This window comes from Antennarius striatus, chromosome 10 (assembly GCF_040054535.1).
Source record: "Antennarius striatus isolate MH-2024 chromosome 10, ASM4005453v1, whole genome shotgun sequence".
Classification (NCBI taxonomy): domain Eukaryota; kingdom Metazoa; phylum Chordata; class Actinopteri; order Lophiiformes; family Antennariidae; genus Antennarius; species Antennarius striatus.
Genome location: NC_090785.1, coordinates 17,753,496 through 17,774,342, shown reverse-complemented (window position 1 = coordinate 17,774,342; position 20,847 = coordinate 17,753,496). Strand labels below are relative to the sequence as shown.

Sequence of the window (20,847 nt, the reverse complement as noted above, 5' to 3'; positions counted from 1 at the left end):
TGAGAGGGGGTTGGGGGAGACAGAGAAAGAGGGAGGGAGGGAGGAATAGAAAAAGGGTGTGAGGGTGGAGGTGAAAGGGGTGGTTATGTTGTAGAAGAGAAAAGTAAAACCATGCCTGATTGATTCCATCCATCTATTTTAGTTTGAAATAATCCCTGATTTCTGGGGCGGGGTGGGGATGGTGGGGTGTGTGGGGGGGGGGGTTGAGGAAGGAGGAGGAGGGAGGGTGCCCCTGGATGGAAGAAGAGCCAGCAGCCAAGCAAACAAGCAAAAGAAGCCAAGGTCCAGAGCAGCAAGGCAATATCCTCCAGTCTCTGCTTCAGCGTGGAGTCAGATGTTTCAGCCCAGGTCTATAAAAAGAAATGATCCGTCAGTGTGGAGAAAGAACACATGACTCGGGGAAACAGAAGATACACTGTATAAATATAACAAGTGCAAGATGACAGGAGTTATCAAAGAAGTAATGTGAATAAAAGCAGACGATAATCAGAAATGACAGCGAGAATAAATAAAAGATGTGCTGAAGTTCACTTCACACGTGATTGCATACAATCACCAACTTGGTTTGCTCTTTGGATTCATTCTGTTTCCTGTGTCAGAGGTGATGGTAGAAAGTTAAACAGTCAAAAGTGTAAATGAAGAAAATGATTCGCAAAATTCCTCTAAATAAATTGTTTTTAAAAGCTTTTATTAACTCTGTTAGCTTTCCTGCAGCATTTAACAAAAAGTTAAAAACAGACAGAAGAACTCTTTGCCTGTGAGTGTAGAAAATAAAACACAACAGGATTCAAGACTAAATCTGAAACAGGGATGCATACATTTAATGAGGAAGCAGAAAAAAGTTTGTGAGCCTCTGTAAAACGGACAGATAGGAGGTCAAAGGGCAGACTTTCAACAACACACAGAGCAGACGGGTGCTGAATGCGACAAACACACACATACACACACGGACAATATAATATAATCAAATCAAAGAAAAGTGACATCGTGTAACCGCCCGGATTAAATTTCAGACCCCTTGTTGGGTTTTTGCCGACCACAGGTTGGAAGGCCCTGTTTAAGAGATTTGTCTATCACATTATGAGCTGTAAAATATAAAATGTACAAAACTAATGCTAAAAGAGCAAAACTTCTTCATTGGTGAAGAAATGGAAGTGAGGAAAATATTTTGATTAAAATGCATAAGGTGGTAATGATATTACTGGGAATGAATACCTTCTAATATGCTTTCTGAAGCATCCAGGCTTCAGCAGAAGACTGACACTTCAAAAGGAGCAGAAGCAAACTTGGTAACTGATCACTGGAGGGCAGAAGACGTCTGTCGGCGTATTAGAGGACAGAATCAATTGTAGAGTGAAGGGGAGGGGGGGTGAGGAGGGGAAAAGGGTGAGGGTGACGTAGAAGAGGACTGGGGATGGAAGAAGCTGAACTATAGCATTAATTACATAATGTAAAATCAATTTTACAGCCGGTACTGGCAGGAGCAGCAGCTACAGCATCAGCTGGAGTCTGTAGAGAGAGAGGGGGGGGGGGTGTCTAAATGCACATCAGACCCAGACGAGGGGGATCCCTGAACGGAAGCCACCAAGAGGAAAACACACGCAAGCAAAACCTAATATTTCATCTTTTTGAGGGTGTTCAGATGTTGGAGCTCAAGTTTGAAACACTTTACAGGGATGAAGAAAGGAGAAATCAGTTTTTCCTCGACTTATTTCCCAAGTAATAGAACACTTTTCCGTTGGGTTCACTCTGTACACACACGATTATGTGATACTTGTGATCTAAGGTCCACTGGTGTGACGCTGGTGATTAAAACATGACTGTTGAAGGTGACTCTGTCAGAAACACGACCTGAGCTCCAACAGGAGACGGAGATCAGTTCACCTGTTAAAACCAGAGCAAATAGAAAGAAGGTGTTCTCGTGTTCACTCTGTGTGTGTGTGTGTGTGTGTGTGTGTGTGTTCCTGTGTGTGTTAAACTCCAGCGTGAGTCACATTAAAGGAATTATTGTATTTTCCCCCAACATTCTCAAATATGCACACTTTTTGGGGGATTATTTTAACTTGTAGGATTTTTTTTTTCACTTTTTTTTTAAAATTCTAAAATGTTAAATTCGTTGTTTTTTTATAATCCATCCCATGCAAATCATCAAAATGTTTCTGTTTGCTCCTGCTAATCATGATATACTCCACCTACGTAGCTTCATTTTAACTTGTGATTGACATCACTTCCACGGGAAAGCGTCTTCTACCTGAGGTTGATGGTTAAAACGAACCGAGTCAAATACTTGTAATTGGGATTAGGTCAACCTGTTTTAGGGTTCGTCTCATACGATTGAGATTATATTCTGCTGTGAATCAACCACATGAACAAGGGATGGGCCCCAAACAGCACTCAGGGCCTCGTCCGGGCCACAGCGTCCTCCAGCACCCAGTCGACGACAAATAATTAATAGAGATATGTTGTTTACCTCTGATCTCATTGCTCCTCTCTGCAGAGGCGGGGGGCCCCCACCTCTGCATTTAGCCTGACAATTAAAACCATATTAAGGCCGAGGCGTGATGGCTCCATTAGGGACCAAACGGTGATGGTTTATTCTGAGGATGATACCACTGTGATGTGCTGTGAAGTGGTCGCACGTGGATACACACACACACACACACACACACACACACACACACCTGAAGTCTGGAGGTGTCATCTCCAAGAAAAAACCTACAGAACAGGAGCATCCCACTCCCACTAGAGTGTGTGTTAGAGCCACACACACACACACACACACACACACACACACACACGGTGAGGCCTCCCTGAGAGCAGAGACCTGTTCACGGCGCTGAGAGTAAATCAGTGTGTCTGATATCTTCATTTGAGACAGAGGGCTGATCACTCGTCCTGCTTGTTCCACATTAACTCATTATCACACACACTCACTCCATTAATTCTCTTGCTTTTATTAGCAGCGAGAGTGGCTACACACACACACACACACACACACACACAGTGGACCGATGATAAGCGCTGCCTCTACCTCATCTGACAGCTAATGGCTTCATTAGGAGCAGAGTGTTAATTGGGTGACTTTAGGGAGACGCTTGTTAATGAGGATAAATAGATTCACACCTGAGCAGGGTGCTACCCCCCCCCACTCACCCACCCAACCCCCCTGGCCCCCACACCACTGTGGGAACTCTGGATGGAGGGCCAACGCTGACTCCAACCAGGACTTCCAGCACCTGTCCCCCGTCCCTTAACCCCCCCCCCCCCGGCCCTCCTCTCCTCGCCAGGCCGACTTATCAGCCAAGTGGTTGATTAGCAGCAGGGGGGCAAAACAAAGAGCAGTGTGTCAAAACAATTACCCCCACTGCCTACCTCCAGCTCCCCGACCCACTGTGAAATGCATTTAATTCAGGGGGCGAAGGGGGGAGTGGAAGGGGGGGGGGGGGGCGTCAGCCTGGACAGTTGCAGGGAAAGGACAACAGCTGGCCCAAAGGGTCATTGTGTGTGTGTGTGTGTGTGTGTGTGTGTGTTTCTGCATTTATGGGAGCAGGCCTCAATCCATCTGCTTTCCTGCCTCCATCTCCATCCTCTGCTGTCTGGTGACACACACACACACACACACACACACACACACGGTTACAGGACCTCAGTCTCAAGGGAGTGGGGGGTTGGTCAGACAAAATGGAAGCAGGCGGGACTGATCATCCACATGGGGGGCGGGGGGAGGCCGGATGGGGCCCGCCGGAGCGGCTGCGGTTCATTTACTGACCGGTGTCGCCCTCTAGCGGCGGCTGACGCGCTCTGCAGGGTTGATCAGTGTTTTGGTTTTTTAATGTTTTTATATTTATTTATTTATTTTAAATTGAAATCCAAGCAGATTTTCCGTGGATTTGAGATATGCTGAAACCTCTCTTGTGCTTTTGGGTCAGTAATTGTGAAAGTTTGGGACCCTTATGCAAATCTAGGCCTTTACAAAATGAATTGGGCCTGCAAACTCTGGGGAGGTTGGGAAAGACTTTAAATCTGATTTGTGAACATGTGAAGGATGGTACCCAGGGAGTATGAACTACACTTTGTTATGGGAAAGAGCTGATTAATATACCAGTAGTCTAATGTGCTGAGGAAGCTAAATACTTTTTCTTCCAGCTAACATTAGTCTGCAACTCTTTGCTACAAGAAGGTCAATGCTGTCCTTCTTGTAAGTGGCCAAAAAAACAAAGCAAATAAAAATATTGATAATTCTTATAAAAATTGCTGTCTCTGGATTTTTTGTGGCCTTCCAAAGATGCCTGTATAATATTTTCAAAGTTGTATGTAGGTCTACAGTGAGAGCCAATGAACACCCCTAGGGACAAATCCTTGGCAGAAGTCCCAGGCTGAACATTTTCAAAACTTATGGCAAGGCCAGAGGTGAGAATTTGAGTTTTTATTTATATGAATCAATCCTTTAAATTTGGATAATGAACAAACTGAACCCCTTTCTTACAACAGAAAGGTTGAGTTCATCTGCAGTAAAATAACCTTTATTTACACATTTTACTAGTGGTTATTCTTGTGCCGCTTTATATTCCTGTTCCCCCTTATAAATTGTTCTTTGAATGCTGCCCAGCTGTAACCTTTATTCTACCTATACAGTTCACACAATGAATGCATGTCAATAATGATCTTTAATGTCAATATATACAGAACTTGAAAGAAAAATAGAATCTTAAAAATCAAATGAAATAAATACAATATCATACAATTTCCACAATGTCTTTTTTGAAGAGATATCCATGGAATTTCTTTAGCATCTCTGGTTCGACAGGGTGCGTCCCGTCCCCCCCAGAGGAATCCCAACAGCTTCCCCCACATGCTCTTCATCTCCCATCATCTTCATTAAACATAATATAGCCTATTTATATATTCTTTACTGACTAGAAGTGTTTCACATTCAAACTGCAGACAGTTTCTTTTCATTTGAAGCTTTCTTTACCTCTTTTGATTCGTTGTCGACATCTTAAAGTAACACGAGTCAGATGGTGAGATTAACGGAGATGAAACACAGGTTCTGTTCACACATTCTTTTATGCTTCCAAAAGTGTCGGCAGATGATTTCTGATTCTGAGGGACATTTTAATCTCCATAAGGAGAGTTGAATATTTTTATTCTATATACTGTTTTTTTAAATTCTTTAATGTCCCTCAATCTGAATCATTCTGCCGACACTCTTACGTATAAATCACCACTTCACTTTGAAAAAGAGACAAAGATAAAAAAGAAACAGAGAAAACTGAGGAGGAGGAGGATGGCAGAGCGCTGATGAAGAGCAATGGGGGTGGAGGAGAAGGGGGGGGGGTGGAGGGCACAGTTTACCGAAGCAGCTTTAAATCAGCCAATCACAGTGAAGGTGGGCATCAGCTGGTGCATTTCTTCCTGCGTGAGGAAGAATGAATGAAAGGCGAGGAGGGCGAGTGCATATGAAAGCTGTGGACATAAATACAAGTCTGTCTCCCCCAGCGGTAACAGATACGTGAGTTTCCCCCTCTTCCTCGTCGGCTGACCTCCTCACAAACACCACCTCGTCCAGTGTGAGTGTGCATATGTCGGGCGCGTCAAAATAAATAGACTAAAAAAAAGGAGACAGTAGATCGGACTGGCCAGGAGTTCGGTCTGCGTGCATCTGCTGCGTGTGAAGAGCGAGCGGTGTGTGTGTGTGTGTGTGTCTACATGTCTGTTGAGGTGAGTTTCTTCATGCTGCGTCTCTGGGCCAGACTGGACGCCGCCACGGGTTCCAACACCGGCTGACTCGTCTTCTGGCTCAGTGCTGAATAAGTGGCGGCCATGGCTCCCTGGAAAAACAGAAATAACAAGTGGTTTAATTCATTAAAATACTACAAAACACACAGTATTCCCTTAGCTATTTAGTGTGTTGTCATCCTTTTGGTTTCCTTTCTCAAAAGTTTCTGGAGATCAGGAGGATTTGTTCTCCTAAAACCGTTGTTCGTTTGAGTAAACATGTGAGATTCGGTGCAACACAACAGGCTTAGAGATGATGAGTTGTGCTAAAATCTTACTCACTATCATATAACACTGCATTTGTTTAGATAGTACCACCCACACATAGAGATGAATCTAAAACATCATACTTTATGTGATTTGCAGAAGGTGATCAGCATCAACCCGTTTAGAACAGGCATATCTTAGAAAACCCCCAAAACATTTCAGGATCAAAATTAGGAGCGAACACGTAGAGCCGTCGTCCAGTCCAGATTATGTATGATTGTGTAATCATTGTGTAAGCGCCGCATAACATTTTATTGAATGTTTGCCTTGAAAACTGTTGGACTCTCTGTAGCCAAAAAACCTAATCTAGGAGTGAGGTGGCAATACTGCAGATAAAGGCACCAAGAACCAATCCAGGGTAAACAAGACTCTTCTTTGCTATCATCTTAAACGGCCACAGAGTGGAGCTCTCCGCTTATCGTGATCTTTGTTAAAACTGAGGACCTCAGGCTGTCTGGGTTAAATCTTAAAGAAGATGCTCAGGGTGTCCTGTGCAGGTCGGCTGGTCTGTCTCTGGGTGAACAGGTCAGCAGAGGGATGTCCGTGTCCAGTTTCTGACTTGTGTTGTAACCTATTGATCTTCCTTTCAGGTGTGCTATCATCTCTTTTCATTCCATCAGTCCTAAACTTGTCTGAATGCAAAAATAAATACATCTATTAAAAAAAGGCAGCTTGTCTTTCATCGGTCCATATAACTGCTCTCATGACTTTAGCTGACTAAGCATCATTCATCTGATGTTAAGCTTGAGATGAAAGACACACACGAGGCCAGGAAACATGGTCAGCTGACATAGAAGGATGAGTATGTGCTGTTGGAGCTGGTAGATGATTAGAAACACCCAAGAATCAAGCCCCACATCTAAAAGTCAAGAGACACGTGGTCTGCGAGGACCCGACATTATAAAGTCAGTCTCAGACTGTTTTCTGGTTTGAATTGGCGAAATACTTCTGTGTTTAGAAAGGGGCATAAAAGGTCATATGAATTCAAACTGGTACCCCTCACCTTCATTTTACATTGAAACAGTTGTGTTTTATGTCACATCAGATATCTGTGCGAAGGAAGTCATGTTTTAGTTCCTGCGTCTGTGCGTCCGATCGCGATCAGGACGTAGACTCACTTTGACGAGATGTGGCGCGTCGTGGCGCGTGAGCTGGAAGTGCGGTAGCGCATCTCTGCAGGTGATCCAGGAATGCTTTAGAACCTGCTCTGCGGTGTATCGTTGGTGAGGGTCCACGTGGAGCATATGAGACAGCAGGTCCTACAACACAAGAGGGAAACCCAGTCTTTGTGAAAAAAATCATTTTTCTCCCTAACACACTGATTCATTTTTTTTTTTTTTGCATGTTCAGGAACAGGAGTGACTCATGTTACTATTGAGATATTAATGATAAGGATGTTTCTATCACAGAATAAAACAGACACATTTAAACAGTACTGAACAAAGTATGGATAAATTAAAGGAATGCATTCAGTTTAACTGATCTCTTTCAAAAATAATCATGCTTTAAATCAGATCTTTATTGATTTTTAAAAAAAAATATTTATATACTGATTATGATCCCCACAGGGAAATTAGTGGCAGAAAATGTCAGAAAAGATTTCAGAAAATAAAGAACTAGCATCAGACCAACCCCCTCCCCCCTTTATCTCTCCGTAGCATTAACACAGTGTCAGGCTGGGGGAGGGGGGGTAAAGGGAGCTGCCGTACCTTTGAGGTGTCTGATACAGTATCCCAGTTTCCCCCTGTCAAAGAGAACTTTCCAGATCCTATCCGGAGTAGAATCTCCTCCGGTGTGTCGTTTGGCCCGTTAGCAAACGGCGTGTACCTTAACAGGGAATGAAGAACAGACAAGCACAGAGACTCTGTTGTGTTCTCGTCACATTCAGCAAACCTGACTGCCACTTTGTGGGAATCAAACACATCACGGACACAACCGCCTGGGATTAGAAAGAGAGGAGGGGGAATTCCAGCTACAGAAAATTCATCCTGAGGGGTTGTGTTGCTGGTTCCATAATGAAACCAGCAACACAACCACAACGATATCGCTGCTGCTTGTCCCCCATTTTTCACTTTACACCTTAAAAGTCTTTAGACTGGTTGAGAAATTCAGACACTATGAACCATTTCTAACTGCACAAATCAAGGATTGTGGCTGAGAACAGTCTTACCCTGCCAGCATGGTATAAAGTAGAACTCCTAGACTCCATATATCACAGGCTGCATCATAACCTTGCCTCATTAGTACCTGGACCGACACAAAAAGAGACAAAACATTACAAACTGGTATGACAAAGGATTCTCTTCCTTTAGCATCGTCACCTCTTCTATTATCTCTCTATAGTTTTAACTTGTTTCTTCCTGATATCACATCTAACATCCGTTCTCACTTCCCTTCCCTCACCTCTGGTGCCACAAAGTTGGCGGTGTAACAGGGGGTCAGGAGCAGGCCGTTGCCTCCCCGCAGCTGCTTGGCGAATCCGAAGTCACATATCCTGATGGAGTCTGGGTTTCCAGAGTCGTCCATGTACAGAATGTTGCTGGGCTTCAGGTCTCTGTGTACCACCTGGGCAGGAGGAGAACAGAGGAACGGGGTTGGAGGAGATGACGTCTCTTTATGCTCATGCGTGTTCAGAAGGTTTCCTCACCCCTTGGCAGTGGAGGTAATCAACAGTTTTGGTGATGGTGTAGAGAACAGCACTGGCCTCTCTCTCGGAGAAGAACTTCTGTCGGAGGATCTTGTCCAGGAGCTCCCCTCCCTTCATCAGCTCCGTCACCAGGTAGACATACCTGCCCTCGTCATACACCTGACACAGGTAGAGATAACCCGTCACCACGGTGACTCGAGTGTCTAAAGCCTTTACCAGCACGATACACACAAAGTAGTACTGACGTCTTTCAGGGTGATGATGTTGGGATGTTGACCGTATCGCATCAGGATTTCAATCTCTTCAGAGGGGTCCCGCTTTATTTTGTCAATAATCTGAAACAGATGGAAACAAGAATTAACATTTGACGGTCAAACCATTGTCTGAGATCTTCCTAATCTGCAGCATGAAGCATTTAGCAATTTATATTTTTGAGATCCAAAGGTGCAGCAAAGCATAACAAAAAATAATCAGTTCAAGCTATACTGCCCCCTGCTGGTGGTGCCACATGTGCATGTTCAGCTTTTTATTAATTAATACTGGTTAATAAACCTTGATGAAACGTAATTCAGGATGTATGAATGTAATAAACTGTGTAATCAAAACACACTCATCTGATTAAGGTGCTAATCGTTCAGACACTGATGATTTGCCAGTTGATCAAATGGCGCCTTCACGTTGGCTTAATGAATGCGATATCGGATCTTTTACACAATCGTGAGAGAATACTTAAAAAAAATCTTCAACACAGTCTAAATGTGACTATTGAGGCCAACCCTGACACAGAGTTGTTTTGTACTTTGTCATAATTTTGAGGTTTGAAGGTTGGAGGAATATTAATTCTGTCCTACCAACCTCTTTCTGGTCCCATGACCTTAGCACACAGATGTGACCCTAAAAGGCTGGGTTATAGACTGATTGGTCATTCAGATTCAAGCCGGGTCGGCTCATCGTTGTTACTTTGATATAAGATTTCCCAAGTTTTTCTTACAGCAGTCTGTTCTGCCAGCAGCAATCTCTCAAACGAAGCTGGTTTCCTTCTTATAATAAAAAACCACACACTGAGAAGAAAGAAAAATAACTATCTAATGACTGTGCAGTGAGCCAAGTCAGAGAGAGAGAGAGAGAGAAGCAGAAAGTGGACATAAATACCATTGGAGCGGTGGAAAACATTAGCTGTTGGCAGTAACCTAGCCTACAGTAGACAGTGTGATGTTAGAAGACGCTGTAGCTTCTCCAGAAAAACTCTGATCTGTTGTTTTTCCGCTGCTTGACAAATTAAAGCTGTGACTCCTGAGGGCCGTTACTTAGCCTACACTGAAGACGAGGGTCTGCAGTGAAAACCACAAAACAGAACTAAGGCTTAGCCACAATTATTACATGTAGAGTTTCCAAAAGGGAAGTTATTTGGTGGAAACAGGCCTTTACAGACTCTTTAACCACAGGGCTGACATAGAGCTTCACCAAATGGTGCAACAACAAACACTTAATGCTCAAACTCATCACAACCCATGAGCTTATAATAATAATTCACACTGGTATCCAGCTGAAAAAAAGCTAAAAAATCATCAAATGTTGATGCCTCATTCAGTCCATCAACAAAACAGCAGAAAAGATCATTTTTCAGTAGATCATTTTTCTTTTTCTGAGTTCCTGTCCCTGGTGTTGAATAATGACCAAAAAAAGTGTTTCTGCAGGAAATAAAATGCCTTAGTGAAGTTGACATTTTAGTTATAAAATGTCATCACTTCATCATTTTTTCCTTCACGAGATTTGCGTGAACTGATGTCATAATTAGAGTACATTCTTGGCTTATGGTCTGAGGTCGCCGTGACCTTTGACCATCAAGGTCTAATCAGTTCCTCCGTGAACCTCAAGAAGATGTTTGTGCCAAATTTTCAGACATTCCATCACCGTATTCCAGAGATATCACGTTCACAATAATTGGAGACCTGGTTGACCTTAAAACATAACGCCCGAAGGGAGGATGTGGTTGCAGAGGCATTATAAAGCCATCTACCTTCACAGCGTAGTCCATAGCAGAGACTCTGTGCACGCAGCGTTTGCAGATGGAGTAGGACCCGACGCCGATGTCCTCCTGCAGCTCGTACAGATCGGAGAACTTCGCCGAGCCCCCGTGCATCTGGGAAGAACAGGAACAGTAACATTAGGTTCTCACCCTTCCACAGGAAGCAGCACCGTGAAGTGACGTCCTTCACAAGCCACGCATTTACGTTTGATGTGACGCCAGATAAAACACCGAAAACCAATTTGTGTGTGCCGCTGTTCGGACCATTCTGGTGCAATCTACTCTTAGCGTTTATTGTAATGCTTTTTGACAGAAATAGAGTGAAAACTTTTATGCTATTGCATATTGAGCAGCCAAACCGTCAAAGCAGTTTTAACCACCATTTAAAAAGCCCTTGCAGTACTGGCTCCCAAATCACACATCACTTAATGGTGGCAAAACGCTGTCAAGTTAACAGTTATGGACATAAACCGAGCCATGTTGTGTGTGGGCAGACCAGTGTGTGTGTGTGTGTGTGTGTGTGTGAGAGAGTGTCTCTGCAGTAAAATGCAACCAGCGTTAAAAGGATAAATGTAGCTGTTTTGTAAGTTTCTGCAATCATGTCAATCAATTGTGATTTATTTTCAATGTATTATAATGAAGCAGCCAGTAATGTGGCAACTAGCATGTGGTGCTAATTATTCAGGGGAAGATAAAGATGAAGCAGTGTGTGTGTGTGTGTGTGTGTGTGTGTGTGTGTGTGTGCGTGACCTTCACGTATCGACGCTGAGATGGAAATACAGTGACCGCTTGATGCTTGGGTGTGTGTTCACCTGGACTATTGGTAGTATGCTGAGCAGCGGGGAACCCTTGTTGTCGTCCATGGGGGCAGGGGCAACAAAGCTGAAGCCTTTGAAGAGCTGATGTGCGTTAGCACTGGGGGGGATACCTGGGGAGTCTAAACATCAAAATACAATCAACAGGATACACGTTACAAGCATATAATCGTCTACTAAAGATTTTTGGAAAGGATTACTGCAGTCGGTACTCAGTAGCAGTTGCCATGGTTGCAGGAGTGGCTGTTGCCAAGCTCTAAACATGTGTGTGTAGGTGTAGATTTACCTTTAGGCGTTTTAGCGGTGAACTCAGGGTCGAAGCAGAACGTGTCATCTGGTTTACCTGCTGCCGGCTTGAATGGCGGCTGCAGCTCTCGCCTGTACAGTTTCTGCAGGAGAACAAACACACACACACACACACACACACACACACACACACACACACACACACACACACACACACACACACACACACACACACGTTAGAAATCAAACCCTAACACAAGTGTGTGAACATATGTGAAAGAGAAGCCAAGACCCGTCCCACATTAACCCCTCTTCCAATCCCAGCCAGTAGCGTCCTGCTGGTTCTTAAACACTCACACAGGGCTATTAGAGCACACACAGTCAGAACTGGCCGTCTGCCCAGACACACACACACACACACACACACACACACACACACACACACACACACACACACACACACACACCAACATAGCTGGCATGGCCAGGACTAATGGCCAGTAGTCACCCAGCCAACCGTTTGCTAGGTGTGAAACTTCAACAGAAGCTGAGAGCTACATGTGTGTTTTTGTTTGTGAGAAATGAGATGGCTGTGCATGTGTGTGTGTGTGTGTGTGTGTGTGCGTGTGGGCGCGCGCTCACATTCCAGTCGATGGTGGAAAAGAAAGCATGGCGTTTGATCTCCTCCACGCCGTCAGGTCCGGCCCCTGGAGACACAGATTACTCAGGTTCAGTTAACCTGGCTCTTTCAGTTCCTATTGTTTTCCACAGATCCGATATGTCTCAGTATTTCTCCCTCAGAGCTTTTCCAGGGTGTTTCAACGGATGCCAGAATGTTAATAACTTCAAAGCGACACGAGTGGCGCCATCTGAGGATCAACACACCTCACTTTTCCTTTATTTCAACAAGCCTAAAAACAGCCATCTTAAATGCACCTTACCCAGTCTGTTAGCAGGGTTGCGTTTAAACAGCATCCTCAGCAAACTCTGGGCTTCCAGACTTAGGAACTGGGGCATTCCCAGTTTGGCTCTGGGGGGACGAAAGGGCAAAAGAAGCAACAAGTGGTTATATGGAGAGAACAGCGTCGGCTGGTCATTACTGGCACGTCAAAAGTCGTCCCCAGTTTTTTTTTTAGCAGTCAGGAGGTCTCACTTGAGAATCATGTTCATGGTCTCGTTGCGATCTTTCCCTTGGAACGGTAACGTCCCCGTTAGCATCTCGAACTGCAATCACACAATGAAAGGCAGGGAGTGAACTTCACAGGATTTTTCTTTCCCAGTCATATAAACTGTGAAACATAAAATGTTACATGAGTGTGTGTACCATTAACACTCCCAGAGACCACCAGTCTGCACTTTGTGTGTGTCCTCTCCTGTTGACCACCTCAGGGGCCATATACTCCACAGTACCACAGAAGGAATACGCCTTCTTATCAGCATCTACTGACTCTTTACTCAAGCCAAAGTCTGTACGGCATCAAGAAAAATGGTGAGACACACATCAGAGCAACGATCACACCCAAGAATGATAAGAAACAGAAAGTTAAATCTCTCTGAAGCACCAGAAAAAAAAAGACTGGTGAGAAAATCAACAACAATAAATAAGAGGCAAGGTGGTTATGCATTCATTCTATGTAATTATAGAGTCATAACAAAACTGTTTTAATTACACCCTATTAGCTTTATCAGATAATTTAATTATTCTAAGATTACAGTATTTTCCTCACTATAAGGCGCACTGGATTACAAGGCACACTGTTGGTTTTTGAGAAAATTAAAGGCTTTTAGGTGCACCTTATAATGTGGAAAATATTATAATTAGATGTTCTCAGCACAATGAAATACCCACCTGTTAACTTTATGTGTCCAGCTTCATCAAGTAAGATGCTGAAACAACAAGAATGACGTGTGTTAACATCACAAAGTCCTCTTACACCTTCGTTGTCTGCATAAAATAGTCTCGGCGATATTTTTTTCCTCCCAAATGTAGGCTTCAGTTTTAAAAGGTTTCAAAAGGACATAACTAGAAAAAAAAAACAGGTTAGCCATCTCCATGTAAAACCACATCGGACACGTAAAAATGTTCAGGGTCAGGAAAGGTCAGGAAAGGTCAGGACTACAGAGAACAAGGCCCTACATACTGACGTATATTGTCATTTTACACTTAACACACTTGGGAGTGTTTTTCGAGTCTCCCGTGGAGTGTAAATCTCTGAATGTTTCACACAAGCAGTTAAGATTCAAATTCTCCTGCAGCATGATTTCTCACTTTATCATACAGCAAAATAAATGTATCTTTTAGGTCTTTGAGATCTACAAACATTCAGTTCAAGTTATTCACTATTTCATTACAGTTGGAGTAGAGGGGGAGGAAACGACCCGGGGGGGACTGGATAAGAACAGGGATACAGAAACATCTTTATTTGATATCAGAATAATGTCAGCAAACACATCAACTTTTTGAAATAATGAGCAGTGACTGTTGAACAGGCGCTACCCATTGTTGTCAGGAACAGATGGGCGCACTAGCGTGTTTTGGAAACAAGGCAGCTGATGACAATAACAGCAATGCAACACGTGTGAGCAAGTCTAAAATCATTAGCGATCCTGTGCTTAGGAGACGGATTGGGCTGACTGGAAACATTTTCAAACGCTGGACCAAACGGGTGAACTGAATTTTCACTAGGTGCTGAACGTCACTCAAAATCTGCTTGGATTGAGCCCATAAAAGGGAGCGCCGCAATGCATCGAAACAAAACAGCGCTGTCATTTCTCATTGCAGCAATTCGAAGCTTAAAAAAAAAAAAAAAAAAAAAAAAGTTCATTATTTTCAAAAGGTCAACCTCAAAATCAAAATAAAATACGACCAAAAAAAACAACAATCTGTACAAAAACGGCTGTAGATACACTCCAAGTATTTATTAGAATCTTATACGTCAGAGGGTTTTCCACAACACATTCCAACTAATATTTCACAATGGAAGCCTTGACATGGAGGTTACAGTTCACCGAACAGCTGCTGGGATTTTAATCTTAAAAAGGGATAAAAGAAACCTTTGATTCGCATCGGCAAATTATTGCATTGACTTTTTCGAGGAAAATGAATCCGATGAACACAAGTGTTGAAGCATTATCACACAAGTGGAACAGTCGGACCAGCACCGGCTCATTAAAAGATTGCAATTCTGCCTTGCAGACATCAGTCAGAGTAGTTTTACAGCACTGCAGGCACAACTTCCCCAGCCTGGTAGGCCTACATCACAACAGCACGCAGGGAAGCAGAACCCTGCCGCGCTGAGCTAATCGGGGGCTCCTGCTAACTAGAAACACGCTGCTCCGTCTCGCTCCACCCACACCTGGCAAATGTCAGGCGGATCAGACAACATCAGAACAGTTTAAGCCCGGACTCCCAACTGGACTGGCAAAAGCACAAACCTACCAACCACACTTGTGAGAGGGACATAGTTATCAAAAGGAATAACAAAAATGATTATAATTACACACACACAAAAAAAAAGTCCGTACTTCTCTGGCTTGAGGTCTCTGTAAACTATGCCCAGGTTGTGCAGATGGTCGAGGGCCAGGGCCAGCTCTGCAAGGTAGAATTTCACATCTTCCTCTGTAAACATAACCTGATAAGAACTGGACAAATTTACTCTCTGAACTCAGAAGAGGAGAGAAATTCCACAGCTTTAACAATTACGCTTCAGTAACCAAAGACAGAGAGAACAGATCATTAATATCATAACATCAACATTCATTTTACATTTCACAATCCAGCAAGCTGTTGATTTGACACAGGCAGCAGCCAGCGCTTCGGTTCTGCCTGGAGAACAATGACATATTCTGAGTTCCCTGAAAGCATTGGGGATAAAAAATTTTTTTAAAAAAGCCGATATATGCCTGTAACTGACAGCAGCTGAAACAATTGATTTAATGTGCAGCAAAATTCACAGAAAAATCACTTGAGTTGCCATGAGGAGTTCAAGCTAAAATGTGAACACAATATAACAGAAAAAAGGCACAGAAGGATGATTTGGCTCTTTCCCTACAGAATAAATAAAATATTTTAGCATACTAACTCTGCACATTTTCCATTTTGTAGCTGTCTACTAATATCCTTAGGGTTTATATATGAACACTGTGGCATAAGACAATCAGACTTTATCAATGCTGGTGTTGAAAATAGAATTAATCACATTTGTGGAAGGAGAAGATGAAACTCTCTTTTCAGATTAAGAAAAACAACAACAAGAACAGCAAAAGAGTTACAGTGTCTTGAGATATGAAGCAACAGGACGTCAGCTTACCTCTTTGGATAAGCGAGTGAATACATCCCCTCCCCTGAGAAAGTCCAGTATTAAATACAGTTTCCCTTCTGTCTGAAAGGCTGGAGACGAGGAAACAAATGACCTGTGAGCTGCCGATGCTACGGTGGAATTTTAACCAGAACAATTTGCTAACATTCAGTTTATGACAAAAGTTCAGCTTCACATTTTAAATTATCTCTTCGTTTAATAACTTTAATAATTTCAAATTGAAGTCAATAACTTTAAAGTAGCCGAGAAGTAACTTCTGATTGTGACACATTTCTCACTGATTCCAAAATGAATGTCAGACTCGTGATGTCCGGCTTGATGTTTATTAATCGTTGTGCGCCATTCCGTTGGGAGGACAGTGTTCTTCACAGCAGAGCTGTGTGAAATTCTGCCCACCACGGATGAATGTTACTTAACACTGTGCTAGCGAGGTAACTGTAGCGGCGGCAGACGGCGAGGGTCCATCAAATAATGATGATGTGCTGGTAGTAGGACAAACACTTGGTTACACACAGCCAACTGTGTGCAGAGTTTATGTGGGGGGGGAGGGGGGAATATATCAGTTTCAAATGAATCGCTGTTGCTAAGGTGAGTCTTTAGTGAAGGATAGTAACGTCAGCATGACTGATTTTTTTTTGTTTTGTGCTAATGTTGGATTCTGTCTGAAAAACAGATTTAATTATGGAGCTAAAGAATGTTCAACAACACTAGACTGCAACCTGAATGATTTATAATCGCCTCAATACCGTGTAAATAAATAATATTTGTCTCACCGTAGTGCAATTTCACTATGAAGGGATGATTGACTTCCACTAAAATGTCTCTTTCCATCTTAGTGCGAACTCTGTCCCTGACTGAGGAGAAACAGGAAGACGCAGTGAGACCGAGAAATTCAACACTGAGGACACACAAAGTGTTTTGCATGGCTGTGGACTCAAAGCAGCATTACCTTTCAAAGATGCCTTTTTTAGAACTTTCATTGCATATAACTGCCCAGCATCTGGACCCAGGATCTTCCGGACAAGAAACACCTGAGCGGAGAAGAGGATCTTCAGAAACAAAGACCGAACTGGAACTGATGGAAACATCTGAACGCTCTCCATTTCCTCACCTTGCCAAAAGAACCCTGGCCGAGGACTTTGAGTAGTTCAAATTGAGATGGATCAGCTTTCTCACAGCCCTCTTTCACGTGGTGTGTGATAGGAATCTCTTTATAGGTTCCTTCATCCTACACAAACAGTGTCAGTATGAGAAAAACGAAAAAACATCCCACACACACACACACACACACACAAATGATCCAAAAGCCACCGTTACTTACACAGTGTGAGAAAGACTCTCCCTCCTCCATGGGTTCATCCATGATTTGATGCCCATTGACCTGCAGCCAAAACAACAAATTTCATCAGTGGAGACAGGAGCAGTCAGCACTTTCACCGAACGTGTTCACGCTTTGTTTTCAGCGGAGCATGTCTCTGACAGCAGCTCCTACACGCCCACATGTATGATGGTGGAATCAGCAGATGAAATCAATGAGTCACATGCAATAACAGTCAGTGTTTGCTTCTCCAAGTACCACTTGTTTGTTGTCAAACATTATGGAGTCCATACTCTAAGCTTGTCCAGCTGTCCGGCTTTCATCCTGCCCCCGTAAAGCCCCTCATTATTATCATTCTAGCTTAATCCCCCAATCCAGAGCAAAAGCAACAAATCTGACTGGCTTTCAGAGTCTGCTGTCGACTCGGGCTGCAAGATGAATCCAACCTCCGGAGGACAAACGAGGGTCCGGCTATCTCGGGGCTTCAAGAGGCAAGATGCTTAAAAACAACCCTAGACAGACAGAATTAATGTACTCTGTTATGTTCAGGACTCTGCTTTATGCCTCTGTTGTGTTAATTAAAACAAAGACAGAGGATTTCGGATATCTCAGCATCTGTTCAACAATATATCAATTATAACATTAACCAGGGCTACATATTCGAGTTCTGTGCTTCGCTCACACTGCATGATGTATTCAATCCCGTGTTTTTGTGTGTTGAATTCCATCAAGCCTCTGAAGAGAGGAGGGGGGGGGATGAGTCATAGCACTACGCAAGCCCACTCTGTGGGTGGAGCCACCGACATACACTCATGTACATCCTCAGAAAAAAAAGGCCAACAAAACCACGTTCCAGCCGCTTATCTCTACAGATTAACGGAGACTATAAAAGCACAAATTAGTCAAGCTATAGACCTGAAAGGAAAAACGCCACGAGATTTAAATCGAACAAAAATGTCACATTGAAGTCTCATATCTCTGAAGTGAAGTCTGACATCCAGGCTGTCCAAAGCCAGGGCACTGCCTGTGTCATAATTCACACATGCATCTTCACTCCCACCCCTGCTATGGCTCATCGAGAGGCTTGTAACAGAGTGCAGCCTACACTTGTAGCACAGCCAGTCGAGTCTTTTACAGCCATTTGAAAATAATGTTTGATATATTACTTGAGTCTCACGATCACTGATTGTGTTGTGGAATACTGATTAAATACTGGTACAAACTGGATTAAACAACCAGCGCTTGCCACTAACCTACTTTTAGTAGTTAAGCCTAATGTTTACGTCTGCAGTCGGTAGTATTTAAAGGAGCAGCAATCAGTGAAAAGGAGATTAAAGCGCTTTACATATGGAAAAACATATCCTTTTTGAGACAGGTGTAGATTCTTAACATAGTTAAATAATTATTTAACATCCCCACGCCATGTGTGCAGACTGATGCCCTTCAATGACACACAAATGCATGATGTGGTGGAGGGCTGAAGCACAACACAGAATGAAGGTTAAATTTAAAAAAAAAAAGGATCAGGTTAGAAGTTTCTGCTAACAGATTCTGTCCTAGATGACAGAGACTATGGTGGATCTCACAGATGGAGAGGTTTAAGGGGGGGGAAACATCTAATTCCAGGGTTCATGTTAGAATATACTGGACCTCCACACACTGCAGGTCTGAAGATGACAGGTTAGACTTAGATCTCAGCTATGAGCAAAAAAAAAAAAAAAAAGAAAAAAAGAAAGAAAGCGAGAAATAAATCTCCTTCACAACTTCACTTTGTTATTAATATACTGTCAGGTTTTTAAATGAATTATGCGCCTAAAATCCCGAATCTGCGGGTATCTTACAGAAGTTATTTCCAGCATCATTAATTGGCTTGAGCTGCTGATGAGTCGAACCTGACTTCTAAACATGTCTGACCGAGTGAAACACGGGTAGAAGTCAACTTTAAACACATTTCGTGTTCCTGAAACACGCAATCTCGTGTTGATAGCGGGTTAGCAGCTCCTTTTGAGCCGGACCGGGGGGGGGGGGAAGGTGAACGGAGACGCTCCAAGTTTGGAGCCAGCAGGCTGTCAGCTAGCAGGCTAACCCGATGCTAATGCTACAGGCGCTAGGCTAACTCCTCCTGAGGAGTGTAAATAACAACAAAAAACAACCGGGAAGTCCGGTGTCATCGGGGAAAGTTGTCCACATTTATGGAGAACAAAAAGCGGTGATAAAAGCCCCGAAAAACGGATTTGTTCAAATAAACCGGGACAGCGCAACAAAAACAAACATCTCCCCAGCTGTAGGCACTAGCTAGCCTGTTAGCATGCATCACGGCGCGCCGAGGGTCGTGACGCGAATTGGAGCCCCGCAGGATAACGTTGCTTTAACCGGACGGCAGCATGTAAAAAAAACAACAACAAAGAAAAACAAAACGACCTGCAAAATCAGGGGATTATCAACTCACCTCACTACTAACGCTGTTTACCTCCATCTTGTGCCAGGATTCCTCTCCAAGTCTAAGGCATTGTAGTCCACCTAAAGCCCCGCTCCACGTTGCATACCTTCACCTCTGTTCCGAGTCCGGCTATTCCGCTTTGACGATCGGATGGAAGGAGAGCGGATGCCGACCTCTGTCGGGACCGAGACCGGGAGTCGGTGCGTGGAGTTGCGGATGTTGATGACTGGACCATACGCTCAGCCGACAGCACCGCTACCCCGCCATAGATGTGAATATGGCGGCTATCGTTGTACCTGATCGTCAGTGAATGAAAGTTTATTGACGTATTTATGACGCAATTCAGTTAAGGATTTCCCCCCAGTCCAAACCAAAGCGACGGATGTGGAGATGGAGGAGGCGGAGGTGTGGGGGGGAGGAGAGCGTGGTGAGGTGGGGACGCGCTACGACGCGCTGCGTCTGACATGCGTTCATCTGGGCTGATCGTCCGTTTGTTGGCGGCTGAAGTCATAACCTTAACGAGTTCATGATTAAAATAATAAAATCCATGACAAAGACGAACAAACCCCTCTTCCTAATGAGCAATGGATCCAAGCTCTGATCTTGTGGGTGTCGTGGGTTGAATGTTTTCGAGCTACTGACATAAGTCCGTGGTCCAAGTGGAAATAAGAGGATTAGACTTCATCCACTTTGTCCCACACACCGGCACTGGTGTGTGTGTGTGTGTGTGTGTAGTGAGGTCATGGTTAACCTTTGTTGACCTTTGGGCTTCACGCAAAAAACAAAAAATTAATAGATCACAATGTACATAATCTTAAAATTCATTTTCATTACAGTTCAAATTTCACGTGTTTCATTGAATAATTCAGTTTGTATATTCATTTAAAAATTGGTTTGATTATGAATTCATAATTATCTATAAACATGTGTAAAACTGATTATTTTCTAAACTTATGAAAGTTTTTTTTTTTCTTCTCAGTCTTATTAG

At 43.4% G+C, this 20,847-nt stretch overlaps 1 protein-coding gene across 1 annotated transcript; it reads right to left on the bottom strand.

Moving 5' to 3' along the window:
• Positions 1-4,648: 4,648 nt before the first annotated feature.
• rps6kal (ribosomal protein S6 kinase a, like) lies at positions 4,649-20,441 on the bottom strand. Its single transcript, XM_068325058.1, has 22 exons — positions 19,869-20,441; positions 17,423-17,482; positions 17,213-17,329; positions 17,051-17,132; positions 16,875-16,955; positions 16,093-16,172; positions 15,308-15,414; positions 13,632-13,669; positions 13,107-13,249; positions 12,936-13,006; positions 12,724-12,812; positions 12,425-12,489; positions 11,823-11,925; positions 11,534-11,658; positions 10,713-10,835; positions 8,938-9,027; positions 8,693-8,851; positions 8,449-8,610; positions 8,216-8,292; positions 7,755-7,872; positions 7,164-7,304; positions 4,649-5,831 (listed from the first exon to the last, which is right to left on the bottom strand). Exons 1-22 carry the CDS (start codon positions 19,893-19,895, stop codon positions 5,706-5,708), a joined length of 2,184 nt encoding a protein of 727 aa, XP_068181159.1. The 5' UTR covers positions 19,896-20,441; the 3' UTR covers positions 4,649-5,705.
• Positions 20,442-20,847: the final 406 nt, after the last annotated feature.

Bases quoted from the DNA above. Each gene is read 5' to 3' on its own strand.
- rps6kal (XM_068325058.1), bottom strand. From the start codon at position 19,895: ATGGAGGTAAACAGCGTTAGTAGTGAG. The intron at 13,007-13,106 runs GTACACACACTC...GTGTGATTGCAG, and splicing joins GGTCTCTGGGAGTGTTAATG to TTCGAGATGCTAACGGGGAC. The intron at 10,836-11,533 runs GTGAACACACAC...TGTTCTTCCCAG, and splicing joins GCATACTACCAATAGTCCAG to ATGCACGGGGGCTCGGCGAA.